This window comes from Astyanax mexicanus, chromosome 12 (genome assembly GCF_023375975.1).
Source record: "Astyanax mexicanus isolate ESR-SI-001 chromosome 12, AstMex3_surface, whole genome shotgun sequence".
NCBI lineage: Eukaryota > Metazoa > Chordata > Actinopteri > Characiformes > Acestrorhamphidae > Astyanax > Astyanax mexicanus.
The window spans coordinates 22,895,653-22,914,699 of NC_064419.1; the positions used below are offsets into that span (position 1 = coordinate 22,895,653).

The window sequence follows — 19,047 nt, forward strand, 5'->3', positions numbered from 1 at the left end:
AATCACACACAATCTATTAACTATACACAATTTTATACATCACACAAGGAAGTAAGTGTTATTCATAAAAGTATGTCAAATATGGCTTTAAGAACCTCCTAATTACCTTTGGCTCTATTATTACTTTTATATAGGATTAATAAAAAAAAAACTTCAAGTATAGTAATGAGTATTTTATTAAATCCACATTATTGTTTCACATATATAGAACTAATATATAAATAGCAGGCATCTTCTAAGTCAAGTGCAAATTTGTTAGGGCAAATCAAGAGTATATTTGTCTCTAAAACTGGTTTGGACATTTACAACCTCAATTAAATAAGGCTGGGACAGTATGCAAACAAAAAACTGCAGTGTTTCTTTGGCACAATGACTTATTGCCACTGTAGACAGTATGCTCCTTTTTTGTGTTTTTATCTGGACTTTTTTATCTGTTAATATACACCCATTCTTGAATTTCAAGTCCCTGCAACACGTTCCAAAAAATGATGGGTTTGAGCAATGAAAAAATAAACAGGCGATGTTAAAACATGAAAGATCTCAGTTTTTTACTGTCTGCAAAGAGATAAAAGTCAAAGTAAATACAAGAAACACTGCAGTTTTTTATTATTTGCATTTTATATCCTGTCCCTGCCCTGGCTTGAATTGTATATATCTACAAATGTAAACTTTATTATACAAGTTTCAAACTACAATTGTTCACATTCTTAGCATTTTTTTGCATGTACCATTTAAGGGATTCAATTCCTAATACATTCACATAGTCTTAAATATCATGCCCCCTGCTTCCCTAATCACCCCTACTACCCAGAGGACGCATCAATAGATGTTGCATCTGAATTATCTAGTCTGTTATAATATGTTCAAATGAGGATCCGAAGAATGCTTGTTCACACTGAGAATAAGGCCACAGTGAAGTGTGAACTTAAAACAGTTCGTTACCAATCCTCTTTTGATGGCCAGATCCAGATGGCCTTTGAGTCCTTCCTCTAGACGCTTCAGAGTTTTAGCCAACCATTGAGAAAGTGGATATGTGGAGATAGCTCTGCAGGGTCAGAGGAAGAGATGGATTAAGGCTTCTGGAGGTTCTGGAGTAAATGTTCAAACCTGAATTAGACTAGATTGAATTCTTTCAGGTTGTGTCTAAGGATGGTGTCCTTCACTGCAGCAAAGACGAAGCGGATGTTCTCCGTGTCAGTAGCGCACGTGAAGTGGGAGTAGATGGTCTTCTCTCTGTCTGGATTCTGCTCCTGGTACATCTTCAAAATAAACTCCTGTGCTGCTTTAGGATCATTCTGAGGACCTGAACACAGATGGAAAAAAAAAAACATTTCTCTTCATTTATATATAGCTAGACCCCATTTTAAATGCTAGAATGTTGTGTATTAAATACATTTTTTGTGTAAAAGACGAAGGTTTTCTAATTTGTTTCTAAATAAAATTTGGGATGCTTAAATATGACAATATAGGGTGGACAAAGTATTTTTCATGTAGAGCCATATTTTTCATAATTTTCACAATAGAGAAACATACCATTTACTTCTGCAGGACTACCAAACGCAGTTAATTTAGTGCATGCACGTGATGCTGAAATTTAAATATTTTTGTGCATTCCTACTCAAATTCTTATAAAACAACTAAAAGACCAGGACAAACTGAACAACACCACATTTATGTGTTACAAATATTTTACCACCATTAAAAGTATGTTTTTTTTAATGCAGAATATAAAACACCGAAGTACAGGTTGGATTTCTCTGGAAAAACAAAGTGTGCTTCAACTGCTATATACGCACTATACACTTAAAGTGCAAACATCTGGAGCGCTCCTGTCAAGAGACTGTAACAGAGGATCAGAGGTTGTATGTCTTTGTTATATTTTATTAATTATTTTAGTGCCAATATATGAGTGAAAATGTGGATGTTTACTCATTACTACAGTGTGTAAATTGTTTTGTTTTTCTTTTACTACTACCACACATTAATGCAAAATAAGGCCTTAAAGTGAATTCTATATTTTTTAAGAGAAGATGAATTGGATCAGATATTAAAATTGAAGAGATTTGTTTTATGATTATGGTTACATTATTTTAATACACTTTAAAAATATCTAAAAATGTTATTTACTGAAAAAAAAAAACATTTGGTACAACCCTCCTAGTTATCAACTCAAAGCAATTATTATATTACAGAACCAGTGAGCAAACTAGTCATGGCTACCTGTAAACTCTGGAAAGTAGTTGGCAAGGTGGGAATATGTGATCTTTTCCTTAAGGATGTCTGTCTTATTGAGAAAGAGAATAACAGACGACTGCTGGAACCATGGGTATGTGATGATGGTCTTAAACAGAGCTTTACTTTCCTCCATACGATTCTGAGAACCAGAAGATGCAATTACACAAATCAGCACAAGCATAATTGATCAGTTCCACTTATCTGTTTAAACAGCTAATAACACAAAAGGATACAGTTTATAATGGGCAGATAGGTTGTTTGGATGAACTGACCTCATTGTCACACTCTGCGAGAACTTGGTCATACTCGCTCAGTGCTACCAGGAAGATGATGGAGGTCACATTCTCAAAACAGTGGATCCACTTCCTGCGCTCTGACCTCTGGCCTCCCACATCCACCATCCTAATTTCATCATGAATATTGATTAAAATTGTCCATGGACCACCTTTATAAGTTCAACTAGCAACAGCTAGATAAATTTCCGTACAAAACCTCACAAGATAGTAACATTATGTGCAAGTTGTGTGTTTTTTATAGTAACAATATAATACATTGTTCTGTTTAAGCCATGGCAGGCAGTCATAGGATGCTCCCACCTGAAAATGACATTTTCCAGGTCGAACGGGTATTCAATGATGCCTGTGGTCGGAACTCGTACCCTCAGAATGTCCTGCTCGGTGGGCACATATGTTGGGGTGGAAATCCGCTCTAGGTCACTCAGGTAACTATAGAACATCACAAGAGGATCACAATCACACTTCTGCTGGCTCTTTTAAATAAGTAATAAATTAAATGTATAGTGTTTATAAATACGACTGACTATTTGGCAGAATCGGATAGTTGATATTCTCTGCGGCGATCGTAACATTCCTGAATGCCTTGATCGCTCCAGAGACTGCGAATGGCCTCCACATAGTTTTGGTCCAAATCCATCACCTTATCAACCTCCAGCTCGTTCAACAAATTAGCTTGAGCCTACAGAGAGACATAGGTACATCGGCATCAGACAGCTAATCGGTATTTAAGCATGTCCAAGAGAACAAAGGATATTATACTGTCAGATCAGACTAGAGTACTGAAAACAGTGAATAAAGATGGACACAAATGTGCTTGTATTCCAAAATATGAAAGACGGTTTGTCAGTTTTGCTGGAGGGATGGAACAGTTACTGTTATTTTTACTGATACAGTACAGCAGAAAACCCAAATTAAATCTTGTTTTAAAATCACAAGTCCCAAATAAAAAGGCCATATTTTGGAAACTGAGGGCGTGTTTGTGTTGGTGAGGGTTGACAAGGGTGGATGGGCAGTTGAGGTTTGGCAAGGGCGGGCAGATGAGTGAGGTTTGGTGATGGGGCGCTGGTGAGGGTTGAAATTGGTAAGGGTTGAGGGTTGGTGAAGGCAAGTGGGTGATTGAGGATTGGTAAGGGTGGGCGGGTGATGGTTGACCTATTTGACCTGGGGTGACTCGTCGACATAATCAACATTACTGATGACATTCATTTGCATAAAGTTTTTGTAAATCACACATATTTATTTTAATTGAAGTTGAAATTTCATGTCTGGAATTGTTGAACGTTTTCCAAAATATATGTGCAACATAATCAAGAAGTTTACAACCCATGGCACTGTGGCTAATCACCCTGAACATGGGCAGAAAAAAATATTGATGAAAGGTTTCAATGCAGGATAGTCCGGTTGGTGGATAAGCCTCCCCTATCAAAAAAAATGATAAGAAATTTAACCTGTTGCTCAGGGTGAATCAGTGTCAGCATGAACTATCTATCAACATTTAAATGAAATTAAACAATGTTGCAAGAGGACTGGGGGGGACCACATTGTTCACATATGGACATGCAATTTGCCAAAATATATACAAGTAAGCCAAAATTCTTCAGGGAAAACATATTGTAAACAGATTGGACCACAGAAGAGGTCTTTTATAAAGCCACACAGATGCCAGGCAAACTTGGAAAAGCTCCATCTGATTAAGACCACGTCAAGCAAACACCCGGTTAATCTAAGCTAATACTGGAAATCTAGGAAGACAAATAGCCGATCAATCTTCTCATCTCTAATAGGAAGTGACTGATTATCGGTTATTTTTTCCCAAAGGGTCTGGCTTTTTTATTCTGTTTTTGTGTTGTTACAACATTTCAGGGGTACCAACAATGACTGCATAGTTATTTGTCATACTGCCGGTAGATGAAATTCTCATTTTAATGTAAAACAGTATATGAGTGGTACCTGATTCGCTGGACTGGACAGCGATATATTCAGCATTTCCATAGCTCTGATCATGGACTGCATGGCAGTAACAATGTTCTGGTACACCAGCTTTGTGAAGCTTTTTCTGTCCTCTTCAGTGTAGCCAGAGCCATGAATGATGCGCATCTGTTTAATGAAGGTGCTCTTTCCACTCTCCCCTGTGCCTGAGAATGAGAGAGAACAAAATACAGATATGAGCTATAACCTCTATTCTTCAGCACTTTCAAAGAAATGTAATATTTAAGAGCTGAAATAGTTTTGCTGGCCATGGTGCTCTTGCTTATTATTATTAACATTTTAAGCACTACAAATACAATATAATTTTTCTCTATTTGATCTGTTTTTCTTTAGGGTCTTTGGATGAACAGGACACATGAAAAAGGGCTGCTTCTATCTAGCCCACTTCTCTTGTGTATATATATTTTCCCTGGAGAAGAACAAACAGTGGTTCCCTTCAGCAGTTTGGCAGCAGTCATTACAGTGACATGACTGAAATGATTATGTTAAGCTGAGTGAACTTGCAGTTCGTCAGGTTACATTTGTTTATATACCGTGGGCTTCACTGGAGCTTGCAAGTCTCCCTGAGTTTGCTGCACAATGAGTAAACATGAGAGTGCTGGGTGATATATCATCTACATAGGTATGCCATGATATTGCCTTTTGGGAAAAATGGTGGTCTAGTAAATAAAACAATCCAATCTTTATTCATATAAGCTTAATTACCATGCAAACTGTTACTATGATATAAAACCCTTTGACTTTTATTTAACTACAGAGAGAAAGACACTTTTTCTTTTACAGATAGGTCAGGACTGCAAGCAGGTCAATCCAGTACTTGCTCCCTCTTCTTCCAGGGCCATGCCCATGTAATGTCTGCAGCATGTGGATTTGCATTGTCTGGTTAAAACGTGCATGAACATCCAGAAAAAAAGGCTTGACAGCAGCATATTTTGCACTAACACCTCAACTTAATTTTCTACATGCTGCCATCACAGAAATGTCCTGACATAACCGCATTCTGTAACAGGCCCCGGTCTTTAGACCCAAACAGTCTAAACAGGTTAAAAACAGTCTGTATTTTTCTTTTCATCTTTGGTCCAAAGCACGTGGCATCCATTTATTTCAAAAAATATTTTAAATACTGATTTATCTGACCGAATACACATGCTCAAAACTAAATAAACTGACTGCGATAGCAAAGGCAGATTGTGATAGCAAAGCTATAATACTAAAATGATTTGTTTTAATAAAGACAGAAAGAAGAAAAAAGGCATGAAGACTAGAAAGAAAGCAGAAGCACTGGAGCAACAGTAAGAAAGAGGTCAAGTTAGACATGGGGGAGAGGAGTAGAGTAAGCAGAGAGGGGGATGTGCGCCACTGATGTCTTGTTTAAAGAGAAGGCCTGCTGTTTCTGTTTCTGCCCTGGCTGTGAACATGACGACTTTTACTGCTACTGCAGCCACGAAACGGCAGTCAGCCAGGACAGCTTGAGAAGGTTTCTCTTTCCAACAACTAAAAGCTTGAGTATACAACAGGGATGTATGTGTATTGAATCAAGCTGTGCTGCACTGTCTTGTATTGTGCTGTTATATTCCAACATTACAGATAGCTGCTTTTGCACTGCACTGACCTGCAGGATTTGCGTAGGTGGCCTCTTGCATTGAATGTGGATGTGACACCTTCAATAATGTATTGTCTCTACACACATGACAATGTTAAATTCCCCCCAAAAAATAATTTTCCATCCATTTATCAACCACTATCAGACCTCACTTAACCCCCGACAATTTAGTCACATTGCAATAAGCACACTTGTCACTGTTCAACCACACGCACTTGCAGGTGTGAGCTTTCCCAACCAGTCTGCTGAATTAACACTTTATGACTAATTAATATACTGCTATACCATGACTTTTCAATGTAAAATATCTGAAATATCTAAAGTCAACATATTTTAATATCAATAACCACAGACAGTAAAGTTTTGTATATCATTTTAGCCACCCCCTAAACTCCTAGAAACTAGGATGTATCTTAATAACCACATGTATTTACATACAAAACCCCCAACAATGTCTTCTTTCACCTTTCCCTTTCTGTATTCCTATTTCCTCTCTCGTTCTCATGCATGTACCTCTCTCTACTGTCTGTATCATCTAGCCATACCACACACAATAAATATAATTATTAGCATTTAAAAATACTTCTGTAGAGGTTAAAATATAACCTCAAGCTTTTTAAGTGTAAAAGTACTGGTTTCAAAACTATTTTAAATAAAAAAAAGTAAAAGTAATGTAAGTGGAAAAAATGCCATTAAGGACAAAAGCTTAGGCCATGCCACAGGGGGCCTATAGTGCACTGTCCCACCTTCCAAAAACACATATTTCTAAAAGCCATAATGACTATAATGTTATTTTAAAATGTTAATGTTAAAAAAAAATTGATGCACTAAGCTACCTGTTTCAGCCGCACACAAGCTGACTAATAATGAATGAATTTTAGTATGCAAATGTATTAAAGATACAAATTTATTAAAGAGAAGCCTAGTTGGAACATTTCATATAAGTTCTCGAGATTCTATAAGGTATAGATGTCTACTTAACTAAGGTAACAACCTTTTTGTATTTCATTACTTGACACCACTGTTTACACCATCAAAATTATTCAACAGACACCATCGCTTCTTCAAAACATTAGTGACAAAGTGCACTATCCTATATGTGGTCTGCTAGCCTGTGCTATTTGTTAAACAAATTGTGCCTGGTTTGGTGTGTATATGCACCTGTAGATGTACCTCTAGACATGGTGCTGCTTTACAGGAAGTAGTATTACAGATTCAGTCAAGCATACACCACCTGTGTCTGTGATTACTTGGGTATGTTTTAATGCATTATTAGTGCAGGAATAAGAACTTTTAGTATCTAATTTTATTTCTAGGTCTTTGGTCACTTGGGATTGGAGCCTACTTTAGCTGTTTGTCAACATAAAGACCAAAGCTTTTGCCAGTGAATGGCAAGAAAATTATTATTCGACTATGAAACAAGAATAAAACCTGTTTATTTTAGGTAGTGGCTAACTGAGATCCACTGTTTGGACCAATATTGAGAGGGCAAGAAATTGTTAGCTTAGTTATAATAAAAAAACTGACTGACCTCCACAGATAATTTACCTTTGTAACAGATTGGAAAGACCCTTTAAGAAAAAGGTGTGGATTTGTAAATGACTGTTGTGAACTGAAAACTATACAAATGGGACTACAAACGTTTTACTATAATATACAACACTTTGCCTCAAGAATTCCATGTCTCAAAAATACTAGTGTCTAGAAATGGGGACCATGTATTACAATATAAGACTGTAAACTACAACCACAGAGGTGTGTCACTAGAACTGCATCAATATAATTATGATTTATCGTACAATATATTAACCGGAATAAGCCCAAATCATTTCTGTGACAAATATATTGTCCAAAATAGGTCTGTCACAATAATTGTCATATATCTTAAATGATGTGTAAATATTAGAGGAATTAAACTGCCTTAATATATACAGCTCTGGAAAAAAATAAGAGACCACTGCAAAGTAATGAATGACAGACATTTCATTTCAGTATCAGTTGATTTCCAACCCAAGTACAACTCATTCTACTTTATGTGCTTCTGATTAGGTGATCACCTAAACAAAATCTTATTTAACAAGAAAAAGTATAAAAAAAAAACTTTTGTGGTGATCACGTTCCTCTTGCAATAGGACAAGCTGGATGCTAGAAATAGCTCAAAAGTAATTGGAATTAAAAAATAACTATTAACCATGACAAAGGAGTTGAAAAGAAAAGTCTTGAGTCAGAAAAAGAAGGACAATTCTGGCTTTACTGCCAGAGGGATACAGTGAGCGTCATGTTGCTTCCATCCTTAAAATTTCTAAGAGGGCAGTTCATTATAAGTAGGTCAAGCAGCAGACATTGGGGAAAACAAAGTTACAGACCGGCAGAGGGCGAAATAGACCCTCCACTGACCGTCATCTTATTCGAATGTCAGTCAGCAACCGCAGGATAACATCAAGTGACCTACAAAAGGATTGGCAAATGGCAGCTGGGATGAAGTGCACAGCAAAAACAGTGCGTAACAGGCTACTAGAGCTTGAGAAGCAAAGGAGAACCAGGTTGAAGTTTGCAAAATACCATAAGGATTGGACAATAGAGGAGTAAGGTCATCTTCTCTGATGAGTGAAATTTTTAGCTTTGCCCAACATCTCTAATAGTCTAATAGTTAGACAAAGACCTGGATGTTCATATAGCTTGCCATCGGCTACCGGAGCCCTGAGGGAGCACAATTGAGCTTGCTCCCTCTAAATGGTTAGATGGCGCTCCCTCGCCACATCATTTCAAAGGGCGAAGGCGTCTGTGAGCTGATGTATTAAAATCCAGTCGCTGTGCTTTCCTCCAAGAGTGCTGGCTACTCGGCAATGCTGCAGCAGTTCGAAATGAGGTGGTGGCTGACTTCTCATGTGTTGGAGGAGGCATGTGCTAGTCTTCACTCTCCTGGTGTTGGGGCATCACTAGTGATAAGGGACACCCCTTATCACTAGTAATAATAATGAGTTGGATAATTGGCAGCCTAAATTAGGGACAAAATGCGAAAAAATTTGAAGGAAAAATATTTAAAAAAAGACAGAGACCTGGAGAGGCTTCCCACTGTCAAATTTTGTGGAGAATCAGTGATGACTGGTGATGCTTCAGCAATGCCAAATTGGGCTTGTTCAACAGTTTTTTTTCCAGCAGGACAATGCTCCATGCCACACATCTAGGTCAATCAATATGTGGGACCCTGTCATGGGCAGTCCATTCTCCAGACCTGGACCCCATTGAAAACCTGGATATGGATAATCACAACCAATCAAGCCAAGCTGAACTGCTTGAATTTTTGCACCAGGAGTGACAGGAAGTTATACAAAAGCAATTGTGAAACACCAGTGGAAAGAATGAAAGTTGTGATGCATGAAAGCCGTGATTAAAAATCATGGTTATTTCACAAAATAGATTCATTTCTGAACTTTTCCTGAGTTAAAACATTAGTATTGTTGTATCTAAATGAATAATGTTTTCTTTGCATTATTTAAGGCCTGAAAGCGCAGCATTTATTTTTTGTTATTTTGACCATTTTTCATTTTCTGCAAATAAATACTTAGTTTGTTCTTGGAATTTCAGACACATGTTGTTAGTAGTTTATATAATAAAATAATAATGTTCATTTTACTCAAATATATACCTATAAAGAGTAAAATCAGAGAAACTGATAATTTTGCAGTGGTTTTTTAATTTTTTTCCAGAGCTGTAAATGAATGTCATTTGACACCATCATTTCTGGAAACAATATATTGTGTGTGAGAGTGACAGGCCTAGCCACATGCTAACTGTTTACTGCAACTAAAAATAAAAGATGACCCCATCCCAAAATTGAGAATACTGCATGTATAAGGTATATTTTTAAAGACACATTTTAATAAGTAAAATATATACATTTCTGGCCTTTAACCACCTTTTGTCAATACAAATTTAGTTAATTTGACATTGAAATCTTTTTAGGTGGCCTATGTTCTTACTCTCATTCTTTGCATGAATTAGCATTTTGTGAATTTCCAAGTGACACTGGGGATGCTTCACACAAATGAAAATGACCAGATTTGAATGAGTCCATTTGGCAGGTGAAGTCAGGAGATCTTGGAGAAGGCACTGTAGTGCTAATAACAAATTCTTCCAATGTTCTCACGCAATGTGAATTTACATGAGCAGAGAAAAGCAGGTAATTAACTGATTAATTATTGATTAACAATTATATTCATAGCATGAAACCTTAGCTAAACTAAGCTAATATAGCCCCACCTTCATACTAACCCACTGGCCATGTGGGGACCATTTATTTAGGTAAATAGTAGATCTGTCCCATTTCCTGTTGGAAAATCAAGTATTTCCTGTTTACACAAATGTGACTGGACTGTGAATGCATGACTTGAGTGTTTTAACCTAAAAGAAGTTATGTAATTATAGTAGTTTTATTGCAGATTAGTGTCAACTGTCAGGTCTAACAACATTTTCAGATTTCAGTTCTTTTCTTGGTGTACTCATATACAAACGTATCACACTAGATAAAACTAATATGTTGTTTCTGAACTTCTAATCACAATATTTAAATCTATTTATGATTTCTTATAATTAAAGACACTTTCTATCATTTTTTTCTCTCATTTTTCTATTAAAATCTAATGACTTTTTTCCACCTTCAAAACACCTCCTGATTATTGAATATGTTAATGTGCACCAGCAAGCAGGGAAGACACATACACTGACATGCTATATGCCATGGGACAGGAACTAGTATTGTGCCATGGTCCCTGGAACTCTGATCTGCAGGATATGCATGATGGGCCTCCTGCACAGAACGTAGATGGGATGTTTGTCTAAGCAACGACCTCCAAAATTCTATATTGCAAATAATTAAAAATTAAAATGTACATTTGTGTCAACCATAGATATTGATTGACGTAGTTTAAGATTCTGGCATGGTTTGTGAGCCCATAACTCCTTCCATGCATTTCTCCACAGCACTTGATGTACTGCGCTTTATCACACATTAACAACACATCAACAATAAAATTCCGTGTTAATATAATTTTTAGTTAGCATTGATGATTATGTTAACTAACTGTTGAAGCCCTAATTTCAAGCCAGACATCGACAGTAAAGATCCCTAAAACCCATAGTGGACAGAGCAGGGGTTATATTAAGGAATGAATTGATTTACAGCGTTGACCGTCTGCATTAAATAAAGTAGCTGAGATGTTGTCAGGCAACTAGCTAGTTAATCATATCCCTATTATTGATCATGTGGTGTTGTACTGCTGGTCACATTAACAGACATTCTATAAAAAGTTATTTGTTTTTTCCTGTAAGTCTAATGTTTGCACAAAGTGGCCAATGTGATCTAATTATCTGCTAGGCAGCCAGTTAACTTTAGTATAGTTAGATATGCTGGAATCAGCAGTATTTTAACCTGGTCTGGGCCAGCACTTTTATAATTTATTTTTACTAGCTAGGGCTGAGTTAAAAACATTATATATAATATATTTTTAATTGTCACAGGGGATGTCGCTTTTGTTTGCCTCGAGCTGAGCAGTACTGTAATTTGAGGGATCAATTAGAGAAGAGACACTGACTTTTATTTTGGTTTTGGGGCAAAATTTTAGAAAAAAATTGAATGTACATTTCACAACCACAAAGTTTGGGAGTCTGTATGGAAACACGCCTGTGAGCTGTGTCCATTTCCACCCACTATTGTGTTTACGTGGTTCTCCATGGAAATGTGCATGTTAACGTGTAATTACGGTGAGTGGCAGTGCACAAATATCTATTTTATTAAACGCGAGGTGACCAAACTCAGAGATGTGTGTCCGGACGAGACTAAAACTACCGGAGTTCAGCAAAAAACAGTAGGTAATTCAGCCTGTAATTTTCTCAGAGGACATCTGAGATAAACACATACATGGTCGTTCCGGACGGGTATAAAATCACAGGGGACCCCCCTATAAAAGAGAAAATTACTCCAATACCCCCTGAGAAACTAATCCCGTCCAGATAGGGCTTAAGAAGCAGTTAAAATTATGTCATGGTCTCGAGCATCGAAGTCAAAAAGATGATAGACGATCCCTCCCTCTAAGCTACGCAAGCACACGCGCTGCGCAAATTACACAGCACGCTACGCAAATGGCGCGGCACACTGTAGCCACGCCGTGGACATTGTGACTGCTCAAGGAGCAGCCCGTTCTCCAGAGAATTTTCACATTCTCATCTTCTTAAAGAAAAACTTAAAATTATAAAAATAACAGTTGTTTTGTCTAGCCTCAAATATGTTAATAGTTTTGGTACCTTAGGGAGCATCTTTCTCTCAGATAAAGTTAATAATATTTTTTTGTTAAAGAAAAAAAAAATTCATTCTCAGGGACTAATTGTTCTATTATTTTGTACATGACTGTTCCTGTATTTTTTATTATTTATTTTATGTTGCACAATTGCTGTTTTGAAAGTGCACACTGCTGCTACCAAAAAAAAGCCACTAGATGGCATTATATATATATAAATATCTTAATTAAATTATTTAAATTTGACCATTAGTGCCTGGGGTATTACGGATCACTTGTATCAATTTGCATCACTTATATCAAGCCCACCTTTGAAAAAAGATATTGTACATTTGATTAATCAAACCAATGACTGACCATAATCTAATCTAAAACTGGCATAGGCCTCTCTGCTGTAAAAAAAGAACAAAGAAAATCAAGAATCGAATAGTGACCCTAAAATCGGAAATAAAATCGAATCGAGGATTTAGAGAATCGTGACACCCCTAGAACTTACCTTACAGCCACAAATTGCATACAAGATTAAGCTCTTTTATTTCAGAAAAAAAAGTCCATTCTACATTCAATATGTGTACCAGTATTAGTATTCAGTGTTTACACTAAATGTTTCTACTACACTGGTGCCTACTATTAAGGATTCAAAAAATGCTGTGCAAATAATAGGTCATTTATATGGCTTGGGATAAACTGAAATTTGTGCCATTCATTTTATTTAAACATCCTCTATCTGCTTCGATTCAAAAGAAAGTTCTGCGCTTAAACTGCAACCTATTGTTTTCTGACCGGAGATTCGACCTTTTCCGTGAGGAAAGTCCCTTGAGGAACACTAATGTGGTCAGTGGGTGGGATAATGAATCTGTTGGGACTTTGATCAGACCTGCATGCTCTGATCATCACAGTGCCAGGGGGTGTGGGGTCGATGACACTGCTATCGGCATTACCTCTATAACTAAAGCATTTCCCTACTGTAGCACACACAACATACAGAAACGGAAAAACAAAGACAAACTGTCATAGAATAGTGTAATTTACAAATGAAGGTGGGTGGTATTTAAATCTGTGAAACTTTTTTTCCATCTACGAGAGACAAACACACTTGAAGATAGGTAGGCAGTTGCCAATGCTGTGTCTTGGGTGGAAGAATATGTGCTGTTGAGGAAAGTTTGCTTAGAGCTCATTCATGACAGGAGCTTCTGCTTTGCATACATTTGCATGGACAGAACAGTCACGTTGGCGGTGCTTCCAGAAACAAGAGACCCAACGGTGCTATGGTCGCCATAAACCACACAGACATACAAAGGCGTTGCCTTTTTGTGTTCTTCTAGAATTTGATCCTCTTTAACTATATATTATCTATCACTTTATCGATTTAAATAGTTACCTTTGAACCTGATTTATTTAAAACTGTGACATCAAAATAATCCTAACTATGCTTAGGTACATGGGTGTAAAATTAAGTGTATGGGTTCATTTATCAAAACAAATAATAATTTGTTTTAATACAGTGTTGTTTCAAAGCAAAGTACTTTTCTTACATTCCTACATTTACAGGCTTACACATTTACAGGAAGTTGCTTTTTCTCATCATTTTCATGGTAAGAAGCAAATGAATGAAGGTCTATCCCCTTTGTGGGCCTGTGTTTAATTTTACCATAAATTATTTATACATGCAGTATAATCAATATTAAAATATATAGTTCATATGATTCAAACTGTGGGGCAAATGGATTCTGTCTAGTAGTAGAACACTTCTTCTACTCCAAAGAGGTTTTATAAAAAAACAACAAAAAAAACTTCACCAAGTTCACCAAGTAAAGAACCTTTTAATCAATCAAACTGTTCTTTGTGTTTATACAGAACAGATTCCATTACTAAAAACTCTTTAAAGATACCGTTTTTGAAATATTTTATGAATGTACTATTAAAGTAAAGAAAGGTTCTTTGAGTTTATACAGAGCCATTACCATTACCAATGAACCATTTTATGTACGTTCAGCACAGTTTGGTACTACCTAATGCAATACAGAAACTTTTTTGAACTGTTTTAATCATACATTGGTTCCTTAAATCTATACAGAGCTATTTTCTCTACTAAAGAATCCTTTGATAGTGCTTCAGCACAGTTTGGTACAATATAATGGTATATAGAAACCCTTTTGAAATTATCTGTAAAGAAGCATGTACAAATGTATGAGAAGCTATTTTACCAGGCAAATAGCCATTTACACATATACACATATTACATATTGCTCTATATGGAATCAAACATAGGTTTGATTTCATATAGAGCAATTGTCTTTAATAAAACAAAAATGAGTATTCTCCAGTTCTACTACCTGCCTTTTTAAAAGTTATTTTTTTAAGAAATTTGTATTTTAAAAAATATTTTATCATTATTTTAATGATACATACATTGTTCTGCGAGTCTGTTTAGAGGAATTTCCTTTACTTAAAAATAATTTAGGATTAGTTAGCAACTTTAAGAGGGCACATATCACAAATTCAGCACAGATTGGTGATTTTCTGAGATCACTTTTTTTTAATCAAGGATCAAATTTGAAGAACTTCACTGTACACTGCGAAATGTTACTTTTAATTATCTAGCTAGCTAGTTAACTTACAGTAACTTACAGTGCAGTGTTCATTGAAATGAGATGCTCACCATTATGGCTGCAACTAATGATTATTTTGGTAACGTCCGTCGACTAATCTGATGGTTATTTTTTTGATTAGTCAGCGATTATTTCTGTCAAGTCCTACATCGATAGGAAAACTGAACATGATATTTAAAAGGTATTTAAATGTCTAGATGTTGTTTAAACATGGAAAATAACGTTACTGATATTTAGGGATTAAATATGTAACGTTAATCTGTTGAGTTCATGCAATTTTGTATGAAATTCGTAGTCGACTAGCCCTACTCACCTTGCATTATAGCTAACTGGTAAGTTACTTAACCTACCAGCTACACCCTTACACTAATATTTTAGTACATTTCCCTTATTTAACAGGTAACGTTATTTTAACAGGTACATAACAGCATTGATACTTCAGCTACACTTTTAAACCTAAGCTCCAAATGTACAAGTTTTCTCATTTTTTTTACGTCAGAATTAACCTAGCTAGTTTACTAGCCAACTTAGGTGCCTTCACTTACCTAACAGCAGCAGCTTCAGCTCCCTTCTAGAGTCCTTCTTATCTCGTCGAAGCTGTTTGTCTATCTCCTGATTAATCCTCTGACACTCTTTCTCCTCCGCTGACATGCAACACCCAGCCATGGTCTCCCGCTTTCCCCGCAAGACTTTGAATTTTCTGCTGAAAACCACAAACGCGGTGTCCGTTTCTGAGGTAAAATTTGCGTTAACTGACTAGCTAACCTAGCTGCGTTAGCGTAAGCTAATTGTAACGGTCGCTTTTCGCTTCTAAAAGCTATGCAGTCCTGTAAAAAACTCCTCACAGTGGCGTCTCGTCGGTCTTTAACTTTTTTCACTTTAAATTACGAAAAAATGTCCTATTTCTGAAGGGAAGTGTGTTTTCTAACATCATAAGATCAAGTTTCCACCTGTTTCCCCTCAGTTTCTGCTTTACTCCCTTTAGCTATCGAAGATGAAGACCAACGGACTAAGTGGGCATCCTGGTGCCTCCCGCCTTTAAAACTCGCCTCGTGCCCATCCCTTATCTCCACCCGCATTCGGGCAAGCCCCGCCCCTTACGCATCAATTGGTCAAGATTTCACGCTTACAGGCTTATCTTCGCTGCAATTGGATAGGCTGACAGTTTGGTAACTCATGTCAGCCAATCACAGCGCAGATGGGGAGGGTTTGTATTAATATGGTTGGAAAAAAGCAGCACCTGTCTAGGAATCAGCCTGGGTTCTATTTTTTTTACACATACACAATCATTTACAGCTCTGGAAACAATTAAGAGACCACTCCAATTTCTAAATTAATTTCACTGATTTTGCTGTTTATAGGTATATGTTTGAGTAAAATGAACATTGTTACAAGCTTAGAGTAGCTTAATAATAGGCTATTTATTAAAAACACTGTTTATACACACAGTATCTTGAGGTAGTTCTCTGGACCATCTTGAAATCAAGTCACAATAAGTCTACTAATGAGCACAGAAGAATAGGTAGGATAAGAGAACAGATTGCGAAATTAATTTCATGGAAAGCATGAATATTATTTAGCACACCCACCTTAAAGTATGGTGTGAAAAAACAGTAATTTTAATAAACTATCTGTGCACTTTTAAATTTCTCAGTGCCTCGTTTTAAATGTCAGGACCCTCTGAATTCTACCAATGAAGTGTGGAGCTACCTTGAGCTTGTTAACCCTCCTGTTATGTTACAGGTCAATATGACACATTTTAAAGTTGAGGATCTAGGAAAAATAGTTAAAAGTATTTTTTCAGTATGAAACTTCTTCTGCTTGCCATAATCAGTGTAATCAACATATAATATGAAAATGGTTCATCTCACATATTTGCAACCACCCCCTGCAAAAACTAAAACAAAAGTGCAATATTATGTTTCAATGTTATGTAAAACTGTTGTGTTTTGTATGTTGGTTTTTCAAAATTAATAATGTAGTAAAACATAAAAAAAATGATTTTTTTTACGAAAAATGAATGAATTATCCTAATTGAACTATTAGGTAAAGAAGACCATTGCACTTAATATTGCTAGAATAATTCACAATGGAGTTGGTAATGAAATATTCACACTGCATGTTAGGATTTTTTTTGGTTTCAGACACCATTGCTGTTCCTGACAAATTAACATAACAGGAGGGTTAATGGTGTAAATTCATTTCATTTTCTTCTATGCACCTATCGCTAGTATTATAGGCCTGTTGGTAGCATCAGCTAAAAGCACTGAATTTTGGAATGCTGAGGGCAAATGGAAATGGGCCATTAGACAAAAGTTCATACTTGTCACTACACCCAAAGTCCATTTCACACTTGATTTCTTCTATAAAGTGCACCCATTGCTGACACATATGTGAATGAAATGAACACACAGAAATGCACACACAGCTTGTCCAGTCTTTGTTGAAAAGTACTGCCAATAGGATAGGACTCTCCTGGAGCAGACTGGAGCGGTACCAATTGACCATACCTCTATACTTAATACAGGCTGTATTCTTTAAAATGATGATGATGTATCTAATATTTTGGAGATGAATTGGGGGGTTGAGGTGTGGTGGTTTTCATCCAACATCCTTTCCATACTAATACTATTGTGTCTGAATGCAATCAAATCCTCACCATTATGTTCCGCAATCTAGAAAAAAAGTTCTTCCCTATACAGCAGAGACAGATAATTCAACAAAAGCATGATAAACTCATTTTTATACTCTTTAGGACAAATGCGTTGCTAAGTAAAAAGTGATGCTATGTTTACTTTATTTATTTATTTATATTTTAGGTTAGCATATTGAAGAAAGGAAAAATACAAAAAGTGACATATGCAAAAGGTATGGCATTCTTTAATAATTTAATCAATATTTTAAAGACTTTTTTTGTTTCAAACCTGTTTTGTATTGTTATGTAATAGTTTGGTGTTTGGTGAGCTTGATGAGGGAGAGGGTGCCTTTAAGGATGATTGTGCATAGGGGCCTGTTAAGACTATGATTCAACTCTGGTTTCATTCAAAACAGCAAGGCACAGATTTGCAACTGCTTTCCAAGTAAAAGTAGATTTTTCTGAAGAACAGATTGAAAGTAAATAAGAGCGCAGCCTCTAATTTCCATGTTATGAAACCAGGGCACAATTCTAAAAGAATTCAGCAAGGCCTCATTTGGTTAGATTATTTTTCAATTACAATGAAAAGGCGATTAAAACATACTTGGAACATACTAAGAAAGGCCTGGAGAGTCTTCTTTGTTTTTCGTTGTCAAGCAGTTCCTGTGAAAATGAATTTATTTCATTAAATTGAAAAATGAATTTAAAATGAATGTCACCAATTTGCTGATTTGAGAAGAGATTTCTAATCAAAAAAACTCTTTTTTTTACATCAATTGTGTCTTTTAAGTGTGATGTGCGTGACAGTTAGATTGGGTCAAAATGATTTTTATTTCAGTAATTGTTTTTTTTTTTTACCTAGTTATTTGAATTACAGGTATATCATTTTATTTGTTGGTAATTGTTTATCCAAAAGCCTTTTGTTGACTTGAATTGTGCACAGTTTCAATGTTTGTTTAAATATATTAATGTAAATAAATATCCACATTTGGGAATATTTGATATATTCCCATTTGGGGATATTTTAAGACATTTGGTATATTAAAAAACATTTTTTACATTATTTGAAGAGTTACTCTGGTAATGTATTACAAGTATAATAAAAAAAACACCTCTATTGACAGGGTTTCTTTTACTATATTCCAACAATATATTCTATATATACCATTTATGTTGACATAGGCCCTCCCTTATTTTTATATGGTTGCCCTAATAAAGTTTCTTATAGTTAAGGCTTTTGACTACAAAAAAAAAATCATATTTTAACTTTACTTTTTATTTTCAATTATGCAAATATTTTTAACTGTTTACCACAATATGATGGGAAATATTAAATAAAATTGTTGAACATGCAGCAAGTGTCTTCAGACATTTAAAGAGT

At 35.9% G+C, this 19,047-nt stretch overlaps 1 protein-coding gene across 1 annotated transcript; it reads right to left on the reverse strand.

Annotated features, from left to right (window-relative positions):
* Nucleotides 1-158: 158 nt before the first annotated feature.
* gna14a (guanine nucleotide binding protein (G protein), alpha 14a) lies at nucleotides 159-16,082 on the reverse strand. Its single transcript, XM_007260132.4, has 7 exons — nucleotides 15,577-16,082; nucleotides 4,482-4,666; nucleotides 3,056-3,210; nucleotides 2,832-2,960; nucleotides 2,508-2,637; nucleotides 2,221-2,374; nucleotides 159-1,303 (listed from the first exon to the last, which is right to left on the reverse strand). The coding sequence occupies exons 1-7, from the start codon at nucleotides 15,695-15,697 to the stop codon at nucleotides 1,113-1,115; spliced, it is 1,065 nt and encodes a 354-aa protein (XP_007260194.1). The 5' UTR covers nucleotides 15,698-16,082; the 3' UTR covers nucleotides 159-1,112.
* Between the last annotated feature and the right edge of the window lie 2,965 nt (nucleotides 16,083-19,047).

Coding starts and splice junctions, on each gene's coding strand:
- gna14a (XM_007260132.4), bottom strand. CDS start 15,697: ATGGCTGGGTGTTGCATGTCAGCGGAGGAGAAAGAGTGTCAGAGGATT. Junction 4,667..15,576: donor GCTGAAGCTGCTGCTGTTAG/GTAAGTGAAGGC, acceptor TCTCATTCTCAG/GCACAGGGGAGAGTGGAAAG. Junction 3,211..4,481: donor TGTCCAGTCCAGCGAATCAG/GTACCACTCATA, acceptor GTCTCTCTGTAG/GCTCAAGCTAATTTGTTGAA.